Source organism: Vidua chalybeata, chromosome 21, assembly GCF_026979565.1.
Source record: "Vidua chalybeata isolate OUT-0048 chromosome 21, bVidCha1 merged haplotype, whole genome shotgun sequence".
NCBI classification, from domain to species: domain Eukaryota; kingdom Metazoa; phylum Chordata; class Aves; order Passeriformes; family Viduidae; genus Vidua; species Vidua chalybeata.
This window is the reverse complement of record NC_071550.1, coordinates 1,259,192-1,285,235: the sequence shown is the minus strand read 5'-3', so window position 1 is coordinate 1,285,235 and position 26,044 is coordinate 1,259,192. Positions and strand designations below refer to the sequence as shown.

General features: G+C 40.7%; 2 protein-coding genes across 6 annotated transcripts in view; one reads left to right on the top strand and one right to left on the bottom strand.

The window, feature by feature from the left end:
- Positions 1-6,668, bottom strand: part of DENND1A (DENN domain containing 1A) — a 152,953-nt gene extending 146,285 nt beyond the window's left edge. For all 5 annotated transcript variants that reach the window (XM_053962529.1, XM_053962530.1, XM_053962531.1 and 2 more), the window contains exons 1-2: positions 6,137-6,668; positions 323-393 (exon numbers count right to left, since the gene is read on the bottom strand). In XM_053962529.1, the coding sequence (XP_053818504.1) occupies positions 323-393; positions 6,137-6,153 (88 nt within the window). In that variant the 5' untranslated portion in view covers positions 6,154-6,668. The remainder of the gene's footprint in view (positions 1-322; positions 394-6,136) is intronic.
- On the top strand, positions 6,152-7,910 carry LOC128798720 (collagen alpha-1(I) chain-like). Its single transcript, XM_053962497.1, has 3 exons — positions 6,152-6,329; positions 6,666-7,224; positions 7,661-7,910. Exons 1-3 carry the CDS (start codon positions 6,152-6,154, stop codon positions 7,899-7,901), a joined length of 978 nt encoding a protein of 325 aa, XP_053818472.1. The 3' UTR covers positions 7,902-7,910.
- Positions 7,911-26,044: the final 18,134 nt, after the last annotated feature.

The following is a 26,044-nucleotide window of genomic DNA, read 5'->3' as shown; positions in this document are numbered from 1 at the left end:
TAAAACTACCCTTTTTTATATGAGCAGCAAATACCAATTTGAAAAAGCACTTACTTTTTCAACCTAGTCAAGAAAATAGTTATTTCTATTTTAAAAGACAAAAAGAGACAAAACAGTCAAAGAAACCTGAAAATTGTCCACAATCAGATACAGAAACATAAATTTCTTAGTCCTAACTGTAAAAGATTCCACAGAAACAGTAATTGAGATATTTTTAAAAGCTAGAACAGCATAATGTTAAATATACTTAATTATGTCACAATATATGGTTCTTAAGAATAGTTTTAGCCAATAAATAGGTAGAAACAGTGCAAAACATTACCTTTCCCAATGCAACTGATTCCTGAGTGGGTCACTTCTGCATACACCTCAAAGGTAGTTTCTGGATTTTGTCTGAAACAAAAAGAAGGTATTTAGCACACTAGAATTTGGTTTAAGTGCACTTGCACTGAGGCAGTCAGAAAGGGTTCTCAGCATGCACACAGTACAATAACAACTAAAGAATCCTCATTTCTTCGTTTACAGCCTTGAATGATTTCTCATCAGACCTTTGTAAGGTGCCAAATACAGGGATTTTTTCAGGGAAAAAAAAGTATTGGGAACTTTTCACCAAACTGAAAAGTCACATTGTCCAACACTGGACAAACAGCACCCAGATTCACATTTTCATTACTGTGACCCTTGAGTTCAACTTCATGACATCTATTTGCCCAAGAAAAGTGGGGGGAAAAAAAAGGAGATGCAGTCAAGAGGAGGCAAAATCACTTTCTGCACACAACACTGAAAAACTTAAGAGTCTGTATTTAGGATAAAGACAGTGCCCCTTTTTAAAACCTGTCAAAATATTTCTACCTCTTTGCCATGCTGGAGAATATCACAAATACACAAGGCTGGTCTCATGAGACTCCAGTGTCTTAAATCCAGAAATTTGCCAGATGCATAGAAATAAGTGTGACAGTCAAAAACCATACCAAATTGAGCTAGAAGATGTAAATGATGCTTGAGGAAAGAGATTTACTGTGCTCAAGAGTTATAAATATATCAGTAGTAAAAGTAAGAAGTTAATGATATTACTTCAAAACAAACAAACAAACAATTTAGTGTATATTTTCAGTTCTTACTAATTTAACTCCTGCTCTGGATTTACATCTCTGGAATTACATCTCATAATGAGCATGCAAAGGCAGCAGGTGATTATATAAGAAAGAATATTTTGACTTAATTCCTGACTAACAATTTTAGCTACTCCAGATATTTTGTTATGAGATTAAAGAGACTGTAGTCCTAAAATAAGGATTTTGCAGGTCTGAACATGTGACACTTTATTCTTAGACTTTCTGGTTAAAATCAAGAATCAAAATTGCATAATTACTGTTCCAAATTTACAGCTGCTTGTATGGTGATAATACTGTCTCCTATGTGTTAATGCAAACTAACATTAGGAAATTGCTGTGCTATAATTTACTTGTGAATTTTGTAACTTCCTTGCAGCTAAGGACAAAAATAATGACAAAACCCATAAATATATATGCTAGAATTCCAGACTGAATTATAATTTCAAAATTAAACTCATCTTACCCAACATTTCAAACCCAACATATAAGCATGTCAAGGAGTTCAGGTTAACTCTTCAGAGAATTTATATTATTTTTAATCCTACTTTAACACCAAAAGGATTAAGGAAAACATTTCTAACCATGCCACAGGCCCACTTAGCCTAACTCAAGTGGCTCTAAGCCAAACCCCACACCTATTTAAACTGACAGAAAAGCTACCACTGCTTTCAGTAGCACAGGATCACACTCCTCAGTTTTACAGAGCACCTCTCAGGAGCAACAATGGTTCACAACTCAATTAATGGTAATTTCATTTGCCACCAGTTCCCAACTGATTTGTCTTAAGTAGCTGTTTTTTCAGAAAACTACACTCATAAGTTATGAGAAATCCAAAGTCAGCTGTTATTGTGCAATGTAAGAGCAATCTTGCGTAATTCTCGCTGTGCTACTCAAGTTGCAGCAATAACCTGCAAATTCTGGGCTTTAGCTCCATCCGACAGCCCCGCTACGGGGGGAGGATGGAACGATACCCACAGAGCACCAGACATGCATTTTTCCTTTTATACACATTGCTGGGCAGCCTTATCATACCCTCCTTGTTTGTGTCTTTATTTTTAGCACTCTGTTTCCTTAATTAAAAGTTTATAAACTTTATATTTTTACAGCTAATGGTTAAAACAACAAACACCTTTTTAGTATTATGTTAGAACCCACGTTCAAATTCTTAAGTGAAAGCACTGGGTAACACAGCTGGCAGGAGCACAGACCATATTCCAAAACTTTCAGACAAAAAGACATCACATTTTGTATTTTAATTTTCCATGACAAACGTCCATTTATTTCTATGAACAGTGAAATTAAAGTAGCCTTCCCAAGTGAGAAACTCGGTATTAAAGGCTGCATTCAACAACCAACACCTCAGTATGAGAATGAAGCCATTGTTGGATTGTGGATATTTTATAACTTTTCAGAGGCATTAAGGAAACAAGTCACTATGAGACTTCATACAGTTTGCAAATACAGCATAGACATGATCAGAAATGTGTATTCTGTAGTCCAGTGCCACCTGAGAATTGCACAGAAGCCCCAGCCCCAGCAATCCTCCACAGCACAAGAGCCTTGAACACACACACCAAGTTTTCCCTCCTCCCATGGTCACTTACCAAGTGACCAATAAGATGCAATTAAAAAAAATACATAGGACACAGAGGTACAAAAAGACATAATACCTCACCTATTTGAGAACTAGGTAATTTCAGAAGGAAATGTAATACTTCTTTGTAAACACTAACTTAGGAAGGAGCTGTATGAGAAAATAATGCTTCTGTGATAAATGCTATTTTTATGAATTACTTCAAATCTCTGATCTAGAAATAACATCAATTTCAAAGCAATCAGTATGAAATTCAATTTTACACTGAAATAAGACATTTCAAATAAGGTATTTATGCACCTTTTATGATCAAAAAAATGTAGTTTTTACCAAACTGTAAGAGATTTATTCAGAGTAAAATTAAATCAAGCCCTTCTCCGAAGCTGGATGGCTGGAAGTACATACTTTACATATCTACAGCCTATTTCAATTCTGCCAGGAGCATTTTTTTGTACACATAGGAAAATGAAGTAGCATTTATGACAGAAAGTATCATTCTGCTTAAGAACTGAGGCATAAGACAGGAGTCGGACATTGCCTGATAATTAGTTGTCCTGTAACAAGACTTAGTTGCTCAACTCTTGCAGAAAGTAAATTATTAGCAGAAAACTGTAATCACTAAATCAATTCAGAAACTGTAACAGAAGCCTTGATTAATTTCTATATATTTAACTTTTTTGCCTGGTATTCCCTAGATAGATAATATTTCATCTTAGCATATAACAAACGTTCTGTTAAATCTCTGAAAGCTTTCCCAGATGTACACTTGGCATCTATTGTGTCACCAGTGAAATACAACCACCTCTGGAAAGGGACATGCCAACTGTTTTTACAGTGCAATGCCATTCTGAACAGATTGATATTGACACATTAGTTAAGATAAATAAATAAGAAGTCCTTTCTGTCTTGTAACATGGAGTACAAAGGCTCGGGAGCAGTGACAGCAGCAGGTTAACAAGGCTCCTTTGCTACCTCACCTGGCTGGCACAGAGTGCCTGGCACATTCCCTGAGACAGGATTAACCCAGCACTGTAACCCAACACTCTATTTAGCTTTTTTTTTTTGCCTGCAGCTATACAGAAGCCAAAAGCTTACAGGACTGCTGGCAATTCCTTGATTTCTTTCACTTCAGTCTGATGCAGCTACTGATACTTTTCTCTAAGCAATCTTTCACTCAAATGACTCATTATTATACACCCATCAGAAATCTAACTGACAGATATGCCCAGGTTTTGTGCAGAGTCTGTCACTGTGCATGCAAGGGATCCTGTGCCAAGCAGTTTAACATCCCTCACAGTTATCAATCTACTGCAAGAAGCAAGGGATCTGACTGCTGGATGTTTACTGGGGCTCCAGCACATACTGGTGACACCCCTAAAGGAGATGTGCCTCACCCTTCCCAGTTAACAAACAGTTCTCCCATTCACAGTTCCAACTTGTCCCAATAAGGAAGTTACCAACATTAAAGTCTTTGCTGGATTAAACACCCAGCTCAGAAAGGCAGACCAGAAAAGCCTCTTACTCAGACAGGCTCTCTCATGCTATATATTTTAAGACTGTTTTGAAATTTTATCCTTACGCTACTCAGGCACAGTGTTCTGCCCAAAGTGGAAAAAAGCAGTTTATTAAGTGTTGCTCAAGGCAAAGTTGCTTAATCAGCCAGTGGACAAAATGCTTTCTCACAAAGTCCAAGAATGAAAAGCAATGTTTACCTGGGTTTATTACCTCTGCAATTCTGGTGATTGGGAAAGACAGGGGTTTTATCTGCAGTCTTAAAAGACAAGTTCACACTGAAAGACTTAGCACAGAAAAAGTCCTTAACTCCGCTGGCTGCACTATTTCTAACAGCTACATCTCCCTGACACCAGTTTCTAGTTGGAGAATCTCACCTGCCTGATGACATTCTCATTTAGCAAAGCCTACTCAAAGCCACCAAAGTCCAATCAGCAACCATAAACCCAAAGATGGCAAACGCAGCCTGTGGATTCAGTCTGCACCACAAAACAAACTGCATTTAAAGTAAGCATCAACCGCTTAATAGATTTCAGATAAGGTCATCATAAGAAGTCATTTTGGATCATAATCTTGAAGTGATCCAAGCAAGGGTGACTGCTGCAGGGTCTGAAGGTGCAAGTTAGAGATACAGTCTGCTCTGCTGCCAAAATATGTACAGTTGTCAATTCTACCTGAATCTGACTGTAAGAGTTTAACCAGTTTCTCAGGCTTTCATTTCTCTGCAGCAACAGTTGAGAACACATACTCCAAAAAGGTGCAAAACTCATGCCCACAGTATGCTTAAGGAAGAAAGAAAGGTTCATTCCTTTCTGGAACTAACCAATTGCCACAGTGCTATTATCACAAACACTCATTATATGTGGTTACATTTTCCTAAGACACCTGGCTGAAAAGACACATTTTCATCTATCCAGCCTATGGGCTTGGGAACATGAAGATGTGTCAGCACACAAACTATGTCCCTTCCAGTCTTGTATTCAAGTTAAACAAAACAACTGAATAGTTAAAGTCCAGTGTAATCCTGAAGAACACTGTGTTCAAGAAGGAAAACCAAGTGCTCGACAGTACCTGCTGAATAAAACAGATTCTACCTGGGTCTCTCCACTCTATAACCGTTTCACACACAGAGATGTCAGCACTCCCTGCTTGGTAATATCTTTATTACACCTCCACCCGTGTCCAAGAAACTGAATTTTCCTGGAATGGCATATGAAGAAACTGAGACTTTTAAAGTGATTATACCAAACATAGCAACAAGGCTTACCAATAAATCAACTACCAATTTTATGAAAATTTAAAAAAAACACCAACATTGAGGGCATGGATCTGCAGGCCCAGCACATCAATCATTTGCATCACTCCTCTCCTTCCCCCAAACCCCTTTGCTAATGCACTTTGGCTATCTCCTAGGCATACTGTAGTCCTTCCGTCAGCACGCTCTAACCTGGGCAAAGAAATTTGCACTCCCTCGACCCCTCCACACCCCGAACAGGCGTCGGTTGTGCTGGCAATGAAGATGTTCCCACCACAGCACCCCCGCCCTCCCTCAGGCCTGCACCGATAACGTTGCATTGCCCTCCCCGCCTGGCCCCGAGAGCGGGAGGGGCAGCGGGTTGGGTGTGAGGCAGGGTCGGCTCTCGCCCCTCTCCTGGGGCAGGGCCGGAGGGTCCCGCCGGGGTCTCGCCCGGACGCGGGGTCGGACGGCCCGTCCTGGCCGTCCCTCCGGCCGGCGGGGCAGGGAGCGCTCTCTCCCCTTCTCCCTCTCCTTCTCGCCCAACCCGAGGCCCGCGGGCTCGGCCGGGGTCCCGCCCGCGCGGCCTCACACGGAGCGGAGGGAGGGCGGGGAAGTCAGTCCCCTTCTCGCTCTCCCGAGGGCCTGAAGCGGGGCTGGAGAGCTGCGGAGGGCACTCACTTGATCCTGGATCCCATGGTCTCCGGGGGGCCGCATAGACCCGGGGCGGAGCGAGACACGGGCGGGGGCCGCAGGGCCGCGCTCTGTCCGCCGCTCGCCCCTCACTCCATCCCGGCCCGCGCCGCGGCGCCCCGGCCGAGTCACGGCGCGGGGGCTGCCGGGAGCTGTAGTGCGGCGGGGCTCGGGGCGGGCGGTGTGTCCCTGTCCGGGGCAACCGTCACGGAAAGGAGCGGGCACTGCTCGTGGTGCCGAGCCACAGGAGTACAGGCAACGGGCAGAAACTGATGCACAGCAAGTTCCACCCGAACACACGAGACAGGATTTCTTCACTGCGCGAGTGCCCGAGCGCTGGAACAGAGTGTCCCGAGAGGATGTGGAGCCTCCCTCACGGGGAATATTCCAGAACCGTCAGGGCACAATCCTGTACCATGTGTTTTCATGACTGTCTGGACAGGGAGGTTGGACCAGATGCCCCAAAAAGTCCCTTCCTACCCGACCTATCCTGTGTCTCTGTGACTGCGGCCGGGAGCGCCGGGGGTCGGCAATGGCAATGCGGAGTGGCCCCGCTCCCCTCAGGGAGATGTAGGCGGGAACCCCGCGGCGGGACGGGCCCCGCTCCCCTCAGGGAGAGCCAGGCGGGAACCCCGCGGCGGGACGGGCCCCGCTCCCCTCAGGGAGATCCAGGCGGGAACCCCGCGGTGGGACGGGCCCCGCTCCCCTCAGGGAGATCCAGGCGGGAACCCCGCGGCGGGACTGGCCCCGCTCCTCTCAGGGAGAGCCAGGCGGGAACCCCGCGGCGGAACGGGCCCCGCTCCCCTCAGGGAGAGCCAGGCGGGACCGGCCGCGCTCCTCTCAGGCCTCCTCAGCTGCCCGCCGCCTTTAGCAGCTGAAGAGCGGCCTGGAGTGACACCGAACAGCAGGGCCAAGCTGGGGCTGACGGGGTCAAACCGCGTCACCAGCTTGATCCCGAGCCCTGAATACCCACTGATATCCAGGCCAGATGATGAGCAGGACTGCCCATCTCGGAAAGCGCCGTGCAGAGGGAAGCCGTCCCCATGCGCACAGGCCGGAGTCTCAGGCAGGAACAGGTATTCCATGTCCAGGGATTGCAGAAGTCAAAGGAAAGAGGCAGAGGGAGGGGTGTCTGGCAGAGCTGTGTCAGAGCATTGTGCGCTGTGGGCACAGAGTCCAAAGCGGCTGAAAAGACAGTAAAACATGTCTAGAGAGAATCTCAAGGCCAAGCAAGGTCATAAAGGGGCCTGGAGATTTCTCAGAAATGGAATGCAGTCTGCTGAAAACATGCCTTACATTGACTCAAAAATCACAGATAGCTTTTGAAACATGCCGTGTTGGAATTGGCAAACAGGAACAAACAGGTAGCCAATTATTTCATTAAACACGATTTACAGGATTTTCAGGAAGGTTTGGAGCATTTCTAGTATAATGTAGCAATTTTTAACTTTATTCAGAGTTGAGGATGATCTACAGTGAGGAATGAAAGAATTCAAAATTTTTCTTTAAAAGGCCTCCAAAGTGCAAATCATTGTGGACACCAAGTGCTTCGCTGGAGAACCTAGTCAGCTTCAGATGGGAGAGAGTATATCCCATCCTTTCATATCCCATTTGCTCCCCAGAGAGCCTGGGTAGGAAAAAATCATACCACCCTCATTCAAGTAAAAAATTAAAACGTGTTAAACACTATGCAAAAAGTCCTGGAAGATTTATTCACAGTTACAGTAAGTCAAAGACGTGTTTGGGGAGATGAGGAGGAGTGTTTCTAGTACTAATTTGAGTACTTGAGATGAGGTGCTTCCACCACAGGTTCCACCCACAGCCTCTGCCACAGCAGCCATGTGTAAGCTCAGACCTCAGCGCTGAGCCCTGGCTTGTTCTGTGCTGTGGATATTCCTGTCCCCAGCCCCGAGTCATTGCTTGATCTGAAGTGCTGTTCCCTGTCTCATTCAGTCATTCCCATATCCATGTAAAGTAGCTTTGTAACCAAAATTACTGTGTTCAGACAGGGATATTCTAACCTTTAAACATATCGGTGCACTAAGGGTTGCACATGTAACCATCAAGTGCTGCTGAGTTTAGAGAAATATTGTTAAAATCAGTTGCAAAAGCAAAAAAACCCTATGGTCAGTAATGAGTTAAAGAATAAGGAAGCTGGTAAATACAATGCTGATGCAGTGTAAAATAACAATGTGGAAAACCCCCAGCATTTTGGGAGTGGCTAACAGAATTTCTTACATTTCATCACTGTTGCATTTCATCACATGTTTCTTTTTTGGAACATGGATTGACATTAAATTTAAGAGGTAGAGCTACAGACTCACAATTTTAGTTTTGGTCTGCTTTGTGTAGTGAGCTTTTTAAAGATTTAAAGGTAAACTTATTAATATGAACAGATGTAGTAAATATTTAATGGGGACATGTATGCAAGAGTAGTAGACTGGTTTATGTTTCATAGTTCTTAAACTGGACATACTAAGGAATAAAAGGCTGGGTGATTCAAATGAGCAATTTAAACCCTCTCCGAGAGAAAGTGACTGGTTGGGAAGTATGCATTCAGCCCAGTTTGGGGAAAACAAGATATAAAAGGTGGATTCTGTGAACTGGACTGGATAACTGAGGTGGTGGATGAACTGATAGTGGCTGGTAACTCGCAAATGTCAGGAAAAATAGTTTGGCAACTTCATTTAAATATGTCTTGGTGAAATATTTGTTTTGTAGGTGACTGATTTGTAATGAGCATATTTTCCTACCCCAGGGAAGAATTATAAGGGCAACCTCATGTTGGTATCTGTTCATCAACAATTTCTCAACCAGGATCTCGTGCAGGTGTATGCCTGAACTTTTGAGCAGGAGATATTACACTCACATGGGTCATGTGATAAGCATGAGATAATACATTTGAAAAACAATATTATAGTATATTTCAAGAAGGGGATTACCTACATCAAATTCACAGTTAATAAGGATGAGTTTAATTAATAAAAATAAATGGGCATGTGTATGGAAAATTGTGAGGTTCTGTCCTTGCTAAAGAAGACACACTTAATGGGTCTGGCAACATGCAAATTCAGTCTATGGAAGCTCTGTTTAAAAGACTGCCTAATAAAACAGGTGTGAGCTTGTAAATCTGGTAATGCTAAGTCAGAGGAAACCAGAAAGGTGAGGACAGGATGAGTGTGCAGAATTTCTTCTACTTAAAAGATAAAACAGACACTAATATGGAATTTGTACTGTGCTTTCTAACTGTATTTTATATATATGAAGCAAGCAAAATCAGGTATATTCCAGAATTTACGACACAGAACATGCTTGTACTCCCCAAATGTTGATAATAAAATAGGAGAATTCATTCAAAATCTCAATTGAATAAACACTGAATATTTAAATATTTGTTCAAATTGTGAAAACTGTATTTTCTGTAGAAAAGAAAGTGGGGAAAAAAATGTTAAACATGATGTAGACGTTCCTGTTCAAGTGCAGGAAATTTTTCTCTCTATCTGCCTAGTGATAATTTATGTTCCAAGCTGTAGAACTTTTTTCCCCTGCTTTACCTGGTGTATTCATGTAAATAAGCTGCTCATTAAATACCCCAAATCCCATTTTCTGCAATTGTCGATGGCTCCCCCGTTTGCAGCTGGCCCAATGGTTGATGTAATTGTGTCCCAGTGACAGGCCAGCAGGGACAGCAAAGCCCCCGAGGAGAGCGAGGGGTTCCAGCAGTGCCTGCTGGCCTGGCCACGGAGCCCTGGGTGTGAGTGGCTCAGAATAGATGAGCTGATTAACTGTGAATCACCCTCCCAGAAGAGATGAAGCATTAGTAGCAAACAAAAGGGAAGCAGAAGGGAAACTTCAGGCAGAAGAAAATAATCCAGGAATTAAAAGCTTGGTGAAAGCCTTAGGATGCTTCCAGATTGACCTGAGCATCTAAGTTCAATGCCATAGAAATAGAGGTCTGATACTCTAGGATGGATTTGGTGAATGTGGCTGAGCCTGTATTTGAATATATAACACACCCACAGCAACAAATGTACATGAGAACACAGTTACTGTTTCTGCTCCGCCGTGACAACCCTGCTGAAGCACAGTGTAACCCGCATCTACTGGGGACATTCTCCCTGCTACATTTCAGCCAATGAGAATGGCAAGGGGAAAAATGCTGACTTTAGAGATCAATAGTAAAGCTTCATCTAAAAGGTTATGCCTTGAAGAGAATATCCTGCTATCTGACTAATATTGATTATAATGTTCATGTACGTTTTTCCTAATTTCTCAGTGGATGAATATTAGGAAAATCTCTACCCATGTTTAGAAACCAATGAAAACCTTATTAAAGATATTTTTTAGATGTGAAGCAGAAGTTATTTCATCAACCTTAATTTTGTAATTCTTGTTGGTATCAAACAATGAGCCTCATGAGTTATGGATCAGGTCATTGCAAACAGCCTCCAGAAGTGTTCACATATGTTACTTGAGAAAAAAGCCTGTTCTTAATGCTCCCAGACTGGGATTCATCAGGCATTGTTAGGATAGCTGGCCACCCTCAGAGACATTAGCTTATACCCGAAACAAGAGAGGTGTTTAAATCAGCCTATGTACCTATCTGTATGGATGGAAATAGATTACATTGACTAGATTTCCATTACAAGTTCAGAAACAATAATCTGTAACTGCACAGAGTAAAACAGATCTTTAGAAAATACAGAAGAAAACATAAGAACCAAACAAAAAGAGAAAATCCCTACTAAAATTCAGTTACAAGAACATAACCAAAGAGTTAAATCAAAAGCATTCTGTCTCCAAAACTGGATGCTAGGAGATGCTTAAGGAAGAATGTAAGAATGTGAAAATATGTAGAAGTCTCTCACAGCCTCCAATAAATTAGTGTGCTTTCTCAGCCACAGATGCTGCTTCAAAATAATAGCTTTTGTGGGCTCAGGCACTGGGCTCCACTTGGGTATCGAGCCGAGCCGTTGACCACAGCTCCGTGTCGACTGTCACCAATCGTCACTTTATTTTCCACGTGCCTCAGCATAGTTTCCAAGAGCTCTGCTCCATGATATTGCCCAGCACAGAGGTGAGACTGATCATCCTGCCTTCCCATCAGTGGGAACATCACTGGATTGCCCTAACTCCTGAAATACAATGGGTAGTGGCTCAGCAACATCATCCAGCAGTTCTCTCAGGACCTGTGGATGTATCTCAGTTCCCATGAGCTTGTGCACCTTCATGTTCTTTAGATGGTCTCAAAACTGATCTCATCCCACAGCTGGTGGTTCTTCATTCTGCCAGTCCCTGCCTTTGCCTCTGCAGTGTGGGCAGTGTGGCCAGAACATGTGCCAGTGAAGATCGAGGCAAAACCATCACTGAGTATCTCAGCTTTCTCCATGTCCTGGGTAACCAGGTCCCCCATCCTCTTCCTGAAAGGACCCACTTTCCTCTGTTCTTCCTATTATCAATGTACCTGGAGATGCTTTTCTTGATGCCCCTGACATCCCTGGCCAGAACTAATTCTATCAGGGTTTAGCTTTCCTAACCTGATAGCTGGCTGTTAAGACAATTTCTCAGTATTCCTCTCAGTCTACCTGTCGTTGCTCCTACCCTCTGTAGGCTTCCTCTTAAAAGCTAAGCAAGCAGTAAAATACTTTCCCTTTCAAGTGTTTGAAGTACCATACACTGAATGACCTTTTCATTTTCCATTCACAAAGAAATAAGAAATAACTATTCTTATTTCTGATACCTGTGATTATACCAATAGCTATAACTCAGGCCTGTGAAATCCTTTAATGTAATGAGCCATGCTGGAGAGTCATTCCCCTAAAGAAAAGAGCTCAAGATGATTGACCTGAAATGGCCTCTTCATTTTTAATGAAAGGAGATCTAAATATGGCAAACATTTCCCTGTGCTGCTGTCTCTCAACAGACATCTTCCTCATCAGAATCTCTTATGATTAACAGTTATTTAATTTTAGGGGGAAACTAGCAAAAAGTCTAGGAGAACTATCTGGGTTTTGTTTTTAACTGTGCAGTGATTTTTCTGGCAGAAAAATGGGGATTTTCCCTTTTCTGATTCCATTGTTTGCATAAGAGAGAAGTAGCCCATTTGGCATCAGGAAGTCAGTGCTTAGAAAAGTATTATGGTAAAAGAGTGGCCATTTTTTGTTGGTTGTTTCACATTTGGTGTGTGCAGAGACCATTTTTACACTGTCTCCTGCCAGCATCTTCCCCATAATCACTTTTGTTCTCACCTGCTGGATCTGTTTGCCTGTATCATCTAACACAGCCCTTCTCTAATTTAAGAAATTCTTCCTGTTATAAATGTGTTAGGCTTTTACCTTCACCTCAGAGCACTCTCTAGCCAATAACAGCAGTTTTGCACCCAAAATATATCCAGCTCACCATGAACATACCTGTGGTGTGTTACCAAAAACACCAGGAGGTGAACTAAAGAAAAAACATAGGAAAAGTAAAGAAAACTATGGTGAAACACTAAATCTTTTGAAAAGCAGGAAATGCCCATCTTTTGAAGGGACAGAGGAAGTTCTGCAGCATTGGTCCCATTTTTTTTTTTTTTAATGCAGTTCTAACTAGATGGAATAGGCTTTACAGTGTTTGTCCTCCTCTTCCTGCAGTCTACCAGAGTTAGCAGAACTCCTGTGTTTCTGCTACCTGGTACTCTCACACATAATTCATTCTCCAAATTTTCACCCAAGCAGCTTTAAATTAACACTAGGTAGGTAGTAACAGTGTGTTGCCTACTCAGTGGTTTGCTTAGATCTGGGGTTTATAGACCCATCCTTGCATGTCACAAAAATCCTCTGGCTCTGGCTCTGGCTTCTTGGAATGGCTCTGCCTCCCCAGCACAAACACTGCCTGCCTGGTTCTTGCTCTGAAGCTGTTGAAGACACTATTTCATCTGCCAATAATAAAGAAGCAACTGACCTAAGTTACTCTTCTCTGTTCACCTTGCTGTGATGGCAGAGTGCTGACTGTACTGTTATTGCTCTATAAAGTGAAGTCGGATTTATGAGGCAAAATCTATGATGGTGTGATTCCAGCTAGACGAAAAAAAGCCCAGTATGAAAATAGTTATTCATATCTGTGATAGCCTTTGTCACAGAAAAGATAACCCTCCTGAGCTGAAAGGAATAAGATCACTGATGTAAATCAGACTGCTACATTCAAGTCCCTCTAAGTTACTAATGAGCCTGGAAGAACAAGGATTCTTAGGAGAAATCCAGAACAGCAAGACGTAAGTTGTTGGAGCAGAGGGAAGTACTTACTTCAGATGATACTAAACTCTTGTACAGTAGTGCCCGGCTTAAGCTGGTAGGAGCATGAAAGGGAGGGAAGGAAAAAGAAAGAGATAAAAGAAGAAAGAAAGGAATGTGTGAACAAATGAATGAATGAACAAAAGAACAAGGAATTTATAAAATGCAGTGTTTCTAACCTGATGATGTTTATTATTCAAAGCATGATGTTCTATTTTGTGGCACTCATTCTAGAAATAAGAATAATAAAATCTTGGTATGAAGCATTGGTGTAGGCAGTGCTATTTTCTTCATGTTTTCCCCATCTCAAAGTGTTGATGGGATCCTAATTTTAGAGTTTCTAGTAGCAATTAAAAGAACTTTTTTATATAAAATTAAAGCATATCTTGAGACAGGCTTCAAATGTAATCACTACAATCACCATAAATCAAACGACCACTAGCAGTGTCAGCTTCACTGCCCTTCTAAGGAGGAATCACTTATCCTTTCTGCCACAGGATGGGGGGAACATGATAACTATTGATGGCTCACTACTTATTAAGTTGTCATCAGACAACATGTTGTCATAAGCTATTATTTGTAAATTGTTATTAAGAAAACATCAAGTGGCACTTCTGTAATGTAAGCTGGTTGTATGAACAATGGGAAGGTATGTGTTGATATCGAAATTCAACTGTATAATGTTAAAATCAAGATTTAGTTCATGTTGCTATGTAGAAAATGGCTCAAATATTTAAATTTCTGCAATCTTCAAAAGCATAACAGTGATTGAATAGTAAGGGTCTGAGTCTCATGTAATTTATACTCATTTTATACAAGTGTGATTCCATATGATTGCTGAAGCATGACATTCTAACTTACCTTTCTGGCAACAGCTAGTGCTAGGCAGGCAGTAACTGTTCTGAACTTCAATATTTAAAATGGAGTTGATGGCCTGCAAATTTCTTTTACTGATTTTCCTGCTTTGATGTTCAGAAGACATCAGTAACGTTTCCCCTGATTGATACTGGGGTAAGTAAGTTCCAGATCTGTCCATTCTTGTTTGTACTCCCATTTTGTCCAAGAAGTTCAAATAAGATGTGTCTGATGTCCTGTACCTGGTGGGGAAAGAAGCCTGGTCATATTAAGAATTCAGGGATTCTTGACTAACTTGGGGATTGTCTTTATATTGTCATTGTTGGTGTCTGTAGTTTACTTAATTTTTTAAAACGTGTAGCATTATCCTTCAGTATCACAGTACAGGATAGCTTTCTTCTGAATCTGTAGGCATTGTTTAAAAAAAAAAAAAAGAGTGGTGCTTTATTTCTAAATGTTACTTTAATTAGTTCTTTGGTGCTAATGATCACATTACATTTTGGGGAGTAAAAACCAAACACAACCCAAAGTGCACTTACCTAGACACTGACACTTACTTTATACTTCACAAAAAGTCAATTTTATTTGTGTAATTACTGCAACTATACATGATCAAGATATAACGAGGTGATACCACGAGCTAGCAAATACCAACCTCCTCTGAATTCAACAGAGAAACTTTAAATAGGCAGTACTGCAAGCCAGCAAATATGCTTCCTTGCTCTAAAACGGGGATAACATCCTGCTGGAAATGCTCTTTTGAGTCTAGTTCTGACACTTTTGTGGTATAATTTAAAATTATAAGGTGGGGATACCAGTATGCTCCTGTCCTGCTGCCTCTAAATGGAGCCATCGTTAAATGTGGTTTGATTTGTCCTGCTCTTACAGCTAATGAAGACTGGGTGGTATTTCACCAGGGTTAATGCTCTTGGTCCTTGTTATTAATTCCCCTGTAAGTACTCACCTTTTTCTAGACTTTCCAGTTAGTCCTGTAGGATGTTAAAAAATGTTTTGATACATATGTTCGTTGTTTTAATCGTAGAGCTATAAAGAACTAAGTCAAGAAAAGCCTCTCAAGTAATACAGAGGAGTTAGTTTATAAAGTAAGTAAAGCTGAACCACTAAGTAATAGTGACCACAATATAATTAACTTCAACATCCTCAGGGGAGAGATTGTACAAAAAATGAGGAAGCTAGTTAAAAAGACCCTAAAGTCAGAAGTGAGGAAATTAAAATCCTTCGACTCAGCATGGAGGCTACTTGAGCAACCATAACAGGGTAGCAGAAGGTACACATAATCCCAAACAAACACGGACGCTGACAAGCAAAAACAAGCCATAGGGCTGCAGGAAGGTTCACCAAGGCTATAGTCAAACATGTATTTTTCTGAAGGTAAAATTATAACTTGTGAAGTCAATAGGGATAAAACACAGTGGCTAAGATACCCAGTGGAGATTAGAAGGATGACAGAGGATTTGAGGAGCAGATAGCCTGACATGAAAATAAGATTTTTTCAAGTATTAAGAACCAGCAAGTCTGCACGACATTTTATAAGTCCAGTGGGCTATTTGGTAGAAAAGTAAGAAAACTAATGAGAATGCAGTGACACTGACATGAACGTAAATGACTTGTTTGCATTAGCATTTCCACACAGAATTTAGGGGTAAAATAGACATACTAATTTTTCTCCTGTTATGCAATATAGAAGAGGTTTTGTCAAGCACAGGAATTAAAAGATGTGCTGGAGCAAATTCATAAATTAATTAAAAACAGGCTCCTAAGACTGGAAAGTAAATAAATAAATTCTAAGGGGATTTCAAACAGAAATTTCTGAACTACCAACAAGAACAGACAATCTGATTAAAATCAGTACACACAGTAAAGTAGAAAGCATTTATCCCCTAAAAGGTGTGAAGGGTAATCTGGAAATGTCAGCACAGAGATCTGTATACATAAGAAATATAAACTCGTTAAAACAAAATTGCCCATCCCTTAAGTTAGAATGATGTGATCAGAATTCAGAGGCCTGTTCTGAAAGGACATGCTTCTCCAGCCCTCCAGTATAGTGACCTCCAAATCTACAAAGCTGTTTCAGTGTTTTAAAATGTACCCATTTCCAACTAAAAATGGTCTCACAGGAAGCCAGCAGTAGAATGAGAAGGCATGCGTGTCTGGCTGTGGGACAGGGGTTAGAGATCTAGAATGAGAATTGTGTTACATGCACACAGACTTTCTCTCTAAGAGGTGAATACCCAAGGTAGGCTGATCTGTGTACAGCACAGACGTCTCTGTTAAAGCTGAGAAACACTATTCCAATTTTGTCCGTCTTTACATTTCATCATTCAGAATTTTTGACTGAATTCTAGATTTTGACGTCTTGTCTTTCTTGATTTCCCTGACCTTGTCTTTTCATGGTTCTTCAGTTGCCTCTGTAATAATTTCTACACTTATCCTTCATCCTGACATCACATCTCCAACTCTCTGAAGATATTCAGCGGAATTATATTTTTTGCTGCCTTGTCCCCCTTCCAATCCAGTCTTATTTCAGTGTAATCTCACAGTCAAACAGATTCAGCTCTCATCCCTATGTTCTCAATTGTCAGATCCACTTATTTATTCTGAACCTGTCTTCTCCTGTTTGTGAAAGTGAAATCTCACTTTGTCTTCTTGAAATGTCTTAGTAGATACCTCATCGTCATCTGCTGTTCAGAATGGGACTAAACAGAATTCCTGCCCTCTTTCCTGCTCCGCAGTCTTCCCCCGCTCTTTCCTTAATCACTATATCCGTACTGCATGTCATTCAGCTTCTCACCATGTATGGTCAATGCTTCTGGTTTGAAAATGTATTTAACTTGAAGAAAGTCCAAAACACTTTACAGTAACAAAAAAAACCCAAAAAGCCCTCAAAGGGTAGTTGAAATATCGAGCCAGCAGAAGGTAATACATTGAGAAGCCTGACTATGGCAGTATTCTCACTGGAGCAAAGGTAGAGCAGCAGTGAAGGAAACGCGACCTTGTGCATCGCCCCCGGGGGGCTGCGACTGTGACCTGGAGGAGCCGCATCCAGGCAGGAGAGGGAGTTCACTTGCCAGGGCGCATTCAGTCGTGAGCTCCTCTGCAAAGCCTCCCAACATGGGGTCCAATTAGTGCCACTTGTATTGGGGAATATTTTTTACAGACCTGCTGAAAGCAACTGGAATAAGATTCTCAGATTAACTTTACACAGGCCACAGCTCCAAAGCCCTTGATCGTTTTCATTCAAGGCAGATTTTGACTGCAGTCTCTAGGAGTTTTTGGCTAACGAAGGATCAGGTCCATCCTTTCGGTAATTTTTTTATCCTTACCTGGTTCCTATCCTGCTAGCCACTTTTCAGTTTATATTTTTATTACCTTTCCTAGAAATTAGGCATAGTAATGTTTACTACTTCTGTTAAGTGCTTATATCAATAAAAAACAGGTAATATTTAATTTCTAGAATTACCCACCTGCCACTGAATTAACAAAGCCCATATAAATCATTCCAAATGAGCACCTTGAGAGATGTCAAGTCCCAAGTTAAACATTATAAATGCTGGAAAAATGCAGAACTGAAACTAAAAGGTCCATCAGCTAGACTTTTTATTAAAAAAATAAAGGGTAATTATTCACAGATATCAAATCACACTAGTATGAGAAAAACAGAGGGGAAAATTGCTTTGTAGTCATCCAACCCTGAATTTGGGGGGTTGTCCCATGATAATTGTCTTTTGATATGACTCAAATATGAACTATAGATAGAGAAAGAGAAGAAAGAAAGAGAGAGAGGGGGAGAGAGGGAAAGAAAGAAAGCGAGAAAGTGAGAAAGAAAGCGAGAAAGAAAGAAAGCGAGAAAAGAAAGCAAGCAAGAAAGAAAGAAAGAAAGAAAGAAAATAAAGAAAACTGAGATGAAATTAGCCTCCTGCTCAGAGGGCACCAGGTTATCTTGTCCATTTCTTATCCAGAGACAGTAAAAAATAAGCTTAAAAATCTGTGTCATTCTCAAATATACTTAAGCTAGAGCATATTAACTGTTAAACTATCACTTATTTGTACTGACCACTGTTTAAAATACAGGAGAAAGCATTAGCATTGTAAAATGTTAATTGGTTATGTTGATCCCAGGAGCCAGGCAGACATCCTTTGTGCTGATCAACACTTAAAGCTGAATTATATTACTTAAGTAAATGATCAGAAAAGAGCACAGTAAGATTTGTAAATAAGTAAAATGATTGATAAAATACAAGGAGGGGAAACATAAAAATACAAAACAGTATCTTCTGCTTAGGAACTGATAGCTGTTCAAGCAAATAATGACTTTGCTCAGTGTGAGTAAAGGCAAGGACCACTGTCTGTATTTTATATCTGCACTGAGTTGCTGGCTCAGATCAGACAAAGGCGTATCGCACAAAACTATTTTAAGAGAAATTGCTCCTTGCCACATAAATTCCTGCTAACCAGTGATTACTCACAAATACTCTATTGGGGAAACTGAAATCATTAAGTCAACAATTTAAAAGCTGAAGTAGAAAGTGCTGATTGCTCTAGCTCAGCTCACCAGGCTGCTCAGATACAGGATTCCTTTCCAGTGTAACAACATATTTGGAAATAACTGGAGTGCCCATTTTGCCCCTTGTAACGAGGTGGTGAGGCCAGAAGTGGTAACTGGTGGAAAGACAATGAGGACATGAACAGCTTCTGTTGCTAATCCAGGCATTGTCCCTACTCCATGGGGATAGCAGAGGACTATAATCAGTATTTCGTACTACTGCAAAACATGTTATTTAACATATTGTTTAACACAATGCCAACTACATTGATCTGCTATGAAACTAATACTCCTAATAAGTTTTAAAACCAAGTGCTTCCCACCTCTGAGTTTCTGGGTTTCATTTCCCTTTCCCCCCTTTTTCTAATCTCTGCCCTGCTGGTGGTGAATAAAACAAAGAACGTTTCCCTGTTGCTGGCGCGGTGCTTGCAGGAGTTCCTGCGTACCTGTGGCGTTTGCAGCCCCGCCTGAGCGCAGGGCAGGCTGTGGGCACCCTGCCCTGCCCGGGACCCGCTGGCCCCTGCCTGGCGCTGCCCTCGGAGCGGCGCAGGCTGCGGGGCCGGGGGTGCCGGCAGGACCCGGGCGGACCAGGCTGCATTTAATGAGCGCGTCTTCACTGACAGATTCATTATTTGTGTTCGGTCGCTTCAAGTCAAAACTGATTAGTTACACTTACTGCAGCAAAGATTTAATGATTTTATTGTTTATCTTCAATTTATTTTGATTAACATCTCCGTTCTTTTCATTGCAAGTGCAATTAGGTGTAATATAACAGCGACTACTTTAATTTTGCTGAAATTAAGATGAATAAGTGACTGATTATGGCACTTTGTTTAACAAATAAATCATAGTTAAGAGGACCGTATTAGTAATAAATGAAAAAACAGGCAATCTAATTAAAATGCACAGAGCTGATTGTTCAAGTTTCCAGAAATGTAATGAATTTTCATTTTGGAAATCAACTAGATTTCAGTGTTGTGCTTACGTATTGACAGTAAGATGACAGAAAGGCACATTATTTTGTAAATCATCTTAATTTCTTTTATTATATTGGTACAAGGAAGTACAAGCAATGAAATGAAGATGCACATTTAAATTTTTTTAGGAGCTAGGATTATTTTGTCAGAAAACACGGCAATTAAAGTATGGTAAAAAAAGAGACTGAGGGATTGAAATGAGGGGAAAACTCATTAGTTCAATTCTCACATGTTCAGACTTCAGCATTTTCTGCAACAGATGAATATTCTCCAGGTCCCAGCCACAATTTTCTTTAAAGTTCAGAAGATTCAATTCACTGCCGCACAGCAACAGCCTCAAGACACGTAAGATGGAAGAAAGAACTAACATGAAGAAAACGGAACTCAACAAACAGTGAGGAAATCAAGATTGCTCTATCCAAGCATCCCCAAATCATGGGGCAAGTAGCAGGGCAGCAATCCCAGAGCCAGCTTACTGTGGGGGTCGTATGGGCTTAACTTCTGATTGAGGAAAACCAAGAGGAAAACGAACTCTTCAGAATCAGAAACTTTATCCCTCTGATGTTTAAAAGACCTTGTATTTGACAGGACAGCTTTGAAGATAAAGACTGAAGTACTCTCCAGCTAGAGGCTGTTCAGCACCCCACACTGCAGCCTGCAATGCACTTCAGTTTTGCACAGTTCACTCATGGTAGAAAGGAGACAGGGGAGACATTTTTGAGTATATTGTGCTATTTCTTGATGCCACTGTGTCTGACCCAGGCTCTTTTTACAGAGCCTGGTAGAGCGGGGCGCCATTCTGCACATTTCCATCATCCCTCTTTCCCACCCCACTGCACACTGGCCAGTTGCTCTCAGATGGCCAACGTGTAAATTTGTGAGTTAAGACATGCACTGCCATCCCTGGCTGCAGCCCAAGAGGTTGGCACTGGACGGGAGCGAGGATGAGAAGGGACTGCTCCCTTTTCCTTAACGTACAATATTCTTTTTTTGGGGGGTGTAGGAGGATTTTATTCCAGGGATTAAGGTTAAAGAAGATTTAAACAGAGCAAGATATTCTCTGTTAAGACCTTGTTTTGATTTTTTTTTCCCCTATGTATTAGGAATTGGAGGGAGGGGCGTGGCAAGGAGAGAAGAGAGGAGGAAACAGAGAATGCAATTCCTATGATCACAAAATCTGTAAAAGAGTACTTTGTTCTTCCTAAACTTTTAAGCCCTCTTCTTCTATTATTTTAAAACAGTTTTAAATATTTTTTCAGATATTCAGAATAAAGTCAGCATTGAAAGAAGTACTTATTAGGATTTAGTAGCAATTTTTGAGGGATTTTTCCTACCTCATTTAGAGATTTATTAGTGTACTCTCCTTGAAATACAAGAATTTCAGTGGCAATGCAATTTTTTTTTTTCAGATAAGGAACTTCCTCATAGCTTTAAAAGGGGCCTAATATAATATTTTAACAAATGTCTGCAAAAAAAGAAAATTGAAAAATAATTCCAGTCCTATGGGTGTAGCGGGAAAAATCACCGAAGCCAGTTTTTATTGGTGTAAAATAAATAAAGGGAAGGAGGAGGTGAAGTGAGCATCTTGTAAGGCCTCCTTTCTTTGTCCCTGATTATACTGATCAGATCAACTCATTACATTAAAATAGGTAGCTCTTCCTAAGAGTACAAAATCAAATAAAAAGATAAATCTGGATTCCTTTAGCAAAGCAGTATACCAACTTATTTGCAAATGTTTCTGCTTATCTCAATCCCTCTTCTAATATTAGTTTTCAACATTTAATAAATAAATAGATGGTAGGTAAAGACAGAACAAGAGGGGGAGATAGAGAAGAAATGATGCTAATGACCAAATCAACCTGTAAAAAGCAGCCCTGCTCTGACTGGAGCCCCCGTCATCAGCTGAGTGTCATGTAGGAGAGCCCGAGGAGCCGGGGGAGGCTGGGAGGGCTTGGTGAGCTGGAGACTGGCAGCACCATTGCTTTGAAAGGGCCGTGATTGATTTGTCACCAGAGGCCCATTTGACTGGGCGAAAAGCCCTTCTGATCTCAATCTCTCTCTGCCTCCTTACCTCTGCTGTCCCCTCTCCCTTCTCCTCGTCGGGAGGCTGGCACAGCAGCTGGGCAAGGGGGCTGCAGTTGGGGCTGACACACAGCAAAAGGGTTAAGGTCACGGCTGCTGAAACTCTGTAAGGACTGACAGGGGACATCCAGCTCATCCTACTTCTCACTTTCTGTCTTGCCTTTAGAACTCCAGAGGTTTGCAAAGCCCCCAGTCCACATCCACACAAATACACCAGCACTCCATTCCCCAAGCAGAGACACAACCAAAGGCTCTCTCTGCCTCTCTCCTTCCCTCTGCCTCTGTCTCTCTCGCACACACTCACACACTCACGCACACACACACACATACACACACACACTCTGTCTCCCCACCCCTTCCACCTTCCTGTTATCTGTGGCTGGCAGAAACCTCTAGATCTACAAATATTAATTACAAAGGACAACGAAAGGTAAGAAGGCGTCAATTATCCAAAGGTGTCGTGATGTTATTTCAAGTCAATTGCAAATGTGTGAGGGGGAAGATTTCGCCCCAGTGATTCCTGTCTGCTTGGCTGATGGGGACCGGAGCTGATTCCCTCCCAGAACTGCTGCAGCTATGCCTTAAACCACACACTTTCCAGCAGGAGCCATCAGCATGGGCCTTTCTGAATTCTCTTTTTATTTCATTCATTAAGGGCATTAGGCAAGTTGGAATTTGTATGAAAAGGATCCTATGGGAATACTGTCTCCAGGGTAGGTATTTTCATGACTTTCCACATCCTGGGGCTCTCTCTGTATCTCTTCTCTTTCTCTTTCTCTTCTGTTAGATGGAGCTTTAAAGGAGGCTGCCCTTATCTTCCACCTAATCTGGGGAAAGGAAATATTTTGAGCTGCATATATTGAATGGCAAAATACTTTATTTCTTTTATGAAGTGGAAGCTACTAAGAAATTGTGGAACCTTTCCTGCTTAATTTTGTTAATGGGCTTTGTATTATTATTATTCCTATTCCTGTGTTCAGGTTTTTCTCACACAGGAGTTTCTAATGACAATTGCCTTCATTATCCAAAAAGAAAGAGATAGCAGACTGGACAACAGCAAAATAATATTAATCAAACAAAGGCAGAGTTTAAATTAAAAGGTCTGTTGTGTTCTCATAAAAGCAGGACAATCTCAATACCGTAGCTCATTTCACTTGGCAAAAGAACGTGGCATCAGTTTTTTAACTTTAAAATAGTTTAATGAACACGAATGGAGAAATAATTTTTCTGTGTATTTAGCAGTCTATAAAGAAGAGAGAATGCTTTAACTTTGATCGCCACAATTAGTTCCCTGGGTATCTAGAGGGGAACAGGGCAGCCCTGGGAGCCTCAGTTCTTTAGATACAAAAGCATTTAGATCGCTTTAGAGCAGTTAATCCTGAGACTGGCTAGGGTCCCTTTTGTTTTCTAACTCCATTGTGGGTTTTGTTCAGTTTTTTCTATTCGCATGATTGACTGCCCAATGGATGCTAATTATCCAAATGTCGCTTCTGTCCTTTGACTGACTTTCTATGTATTATGGGCAACTGTCATGCATTCTGTCATTCTATATCATATTACATGTATTATCATATGAAAATGGTACTCTGCATAAAGGAAGGTGTCTGAACCAGCAGATGCTGCAGATATTTAGAGGACTTGCCTAATTTGAATGGATTTTCTATAGAAAAACTGGTCAGAAAGCATATAGGGGAGAGTCAGAAATTGAAAGTTTATCAGGTAATTATTTTTGTCCTTTTGCTGTTTACATGATAATGTACATGGCATTAACTGTCTTTGCTTCTGAAATCTGCAGCCACCTTCCTCCTCCTGAACCAGGCAACCCGTCTGTATTTATTAGAGTATGACAGCTTAAGCTAATTAAACTGATATCTGTCTAAAATAATAAGCCCAGAAAGTTAGAATAAACATTATGATTATAAGCAGAAAAGGCAGCTATACAAATGTAGCATCAGTGTTATATTTTAATGATAAACTAAAAATTCCTGTGTGAAAAACACTGGATGTGGAATTATGAACAATAATAAACTTCTGCAGAGAAATTTTTCACTGTAAACATTTTTTGCTTAGATCTTTATCTCTTTCCATGATATTAATAAGGCTGAGGGCTAACACAGCTGCAAATGTGAATATTTTTTATTTTATACATATGTGGACATATATTTAAAAGGATGTCAAGGGAAAGATTTTTGCTGCAATTTTTCTGCTAAAATAAACTTAACACACCTCAGTGTAATGTGCATGCCAGCACTTAACAGGAATGCAAGATTTATAACGATAGGGCTTTTTAGATTTGCACTCTGGGGTCCATTGAATCCATAGGCACATCCAGAGTTCCCTATCCTAAAATGTTAGGATAGTGTTTTATATTTGCCATTCATATGAAATACTCTGCATATATAACACTGAAATTCATGATCTTGAGCTTCATCAAATGGATGTGCAGTAAGTTTTCATTAATGGTAAAGCTAAATCATGGGAAATATGTGCTTTAGGAAATAACACAGAGATGCCATAGAAATCCTTGCTCTGCTGTATCAAGGTGCTTTGAAATTTTACATGATCAAATATACATGATCAAGCTGTGCTTGTTAGGGTGCGAGGGGCTCCAAATGGTCAATGGCTATTGATCAGGCTGTTAAGTATTTGTTCATGATTCTTTATATCCCAAAAGATTCAGGGAAATGAACAGTGAAAAATTGCATCAGAGTCCACCTTTGTTTGAGATTGATGTATCAAAACAGAGTATTCATTTGCCAAATCTATTGGAAAAAATGTGTAGTAAATTATGACATAAAGACTCCAAGCCCAGAGTATTTCCCCCTTTTTAATTATTTTTGTAAAATTTTAAGTGCTAATTAAAAATGTAAAGACAGAGCCTTTGTAGAACATGAATAGTGAATTATTGATAAGAGCAGATTTACACAGCAAAAGTAGAGATACAATCATAGCTTATCAGTTGACCTTTACATTTTACTTTACATTTTGCTCATGCCAAAATTTTTTTAACTGACGTTGCAATAACAGTGATGCAGGAAAATCCATAGAGTGAAAATGGAAATTTCTGTTACTCTTAGAAAACAGAAAATCTTACTGGGATCAGTAAGTTACTACCTTTTAGTAATTGAATACATATTACTCTTCATGAAGAGTTTAAATTAAATGTGGTGGGTTTTTAAATTATAATGTCATTTGGCAAACATCTCAAAATATTTGAATAATAATTCTTCTTTCTTGAGATTTCTACAGTATGTATTTCTACAAGTTCATCATATGTATTGTTTATTTTTAAAATATCTATTAAGTTGGTTGCATAATTCAAAATATTACACATGTTGAAAGAGAATGCTAATGTATAATTCTTGCAAAATCATACAAGGCATACTTTATTTGATTTCATAATACTATACATTACATAAATTCATAAGATCTTTCCTGAACACAGAAATGTCTGAAGAGGAACTTACTGCACATTAAAGAAAACTACTGAACACAAAGAATTATTTCTGCAGATATTTGTCTCTAAGTAATTATAACATATGTCTGTGTCTGAATCTGCAAATAGATAGATGGTTACACACACATATGTTCATCCACACACACACAGCCTCATACTGTGATATATCTTATACATATTTATATAAACAAATTTACATACTGTATCTTTGGAAATCTTAAAACCAGCAATACGAATTTTGTGCCTCGTTTTCAGGTGGTAATTCCCTTAAAATTACTTAATATTTTCCAAATGAGAATTGCATTGAAAAGAATCAGCCACGCTTATATAAAAAGTTTGCAAAGTATAAAATGGGCAAAACGTCCCGGATTGGTGGGAAATGCCCTCTCACCTTCTCGTGTCTGACCTGCCACTTAATTAATGTGCTCTTGTCTGGGAGCGGGCAGTGTGAGCGAGGGGCAGCACGGCAGCAGAGCTCCAGCACTCGCAAAGTTCTCACTACGTTCAGCTTTTAAAGAAAACATCTTACTCAAGTACATTTATAAGATTCCATTGCCACTGTTTCAATTTGCAGCTTCTCTAACCTCTCCTTGCTGCCAATATTTGCACACGAGGTGCCCCGTGCGTCCCTGTCCGTGGCAGCCCCGTCTGTCCCCGCTCCCCAGCTGTAGCACAAAGTTTTCTCTCGGT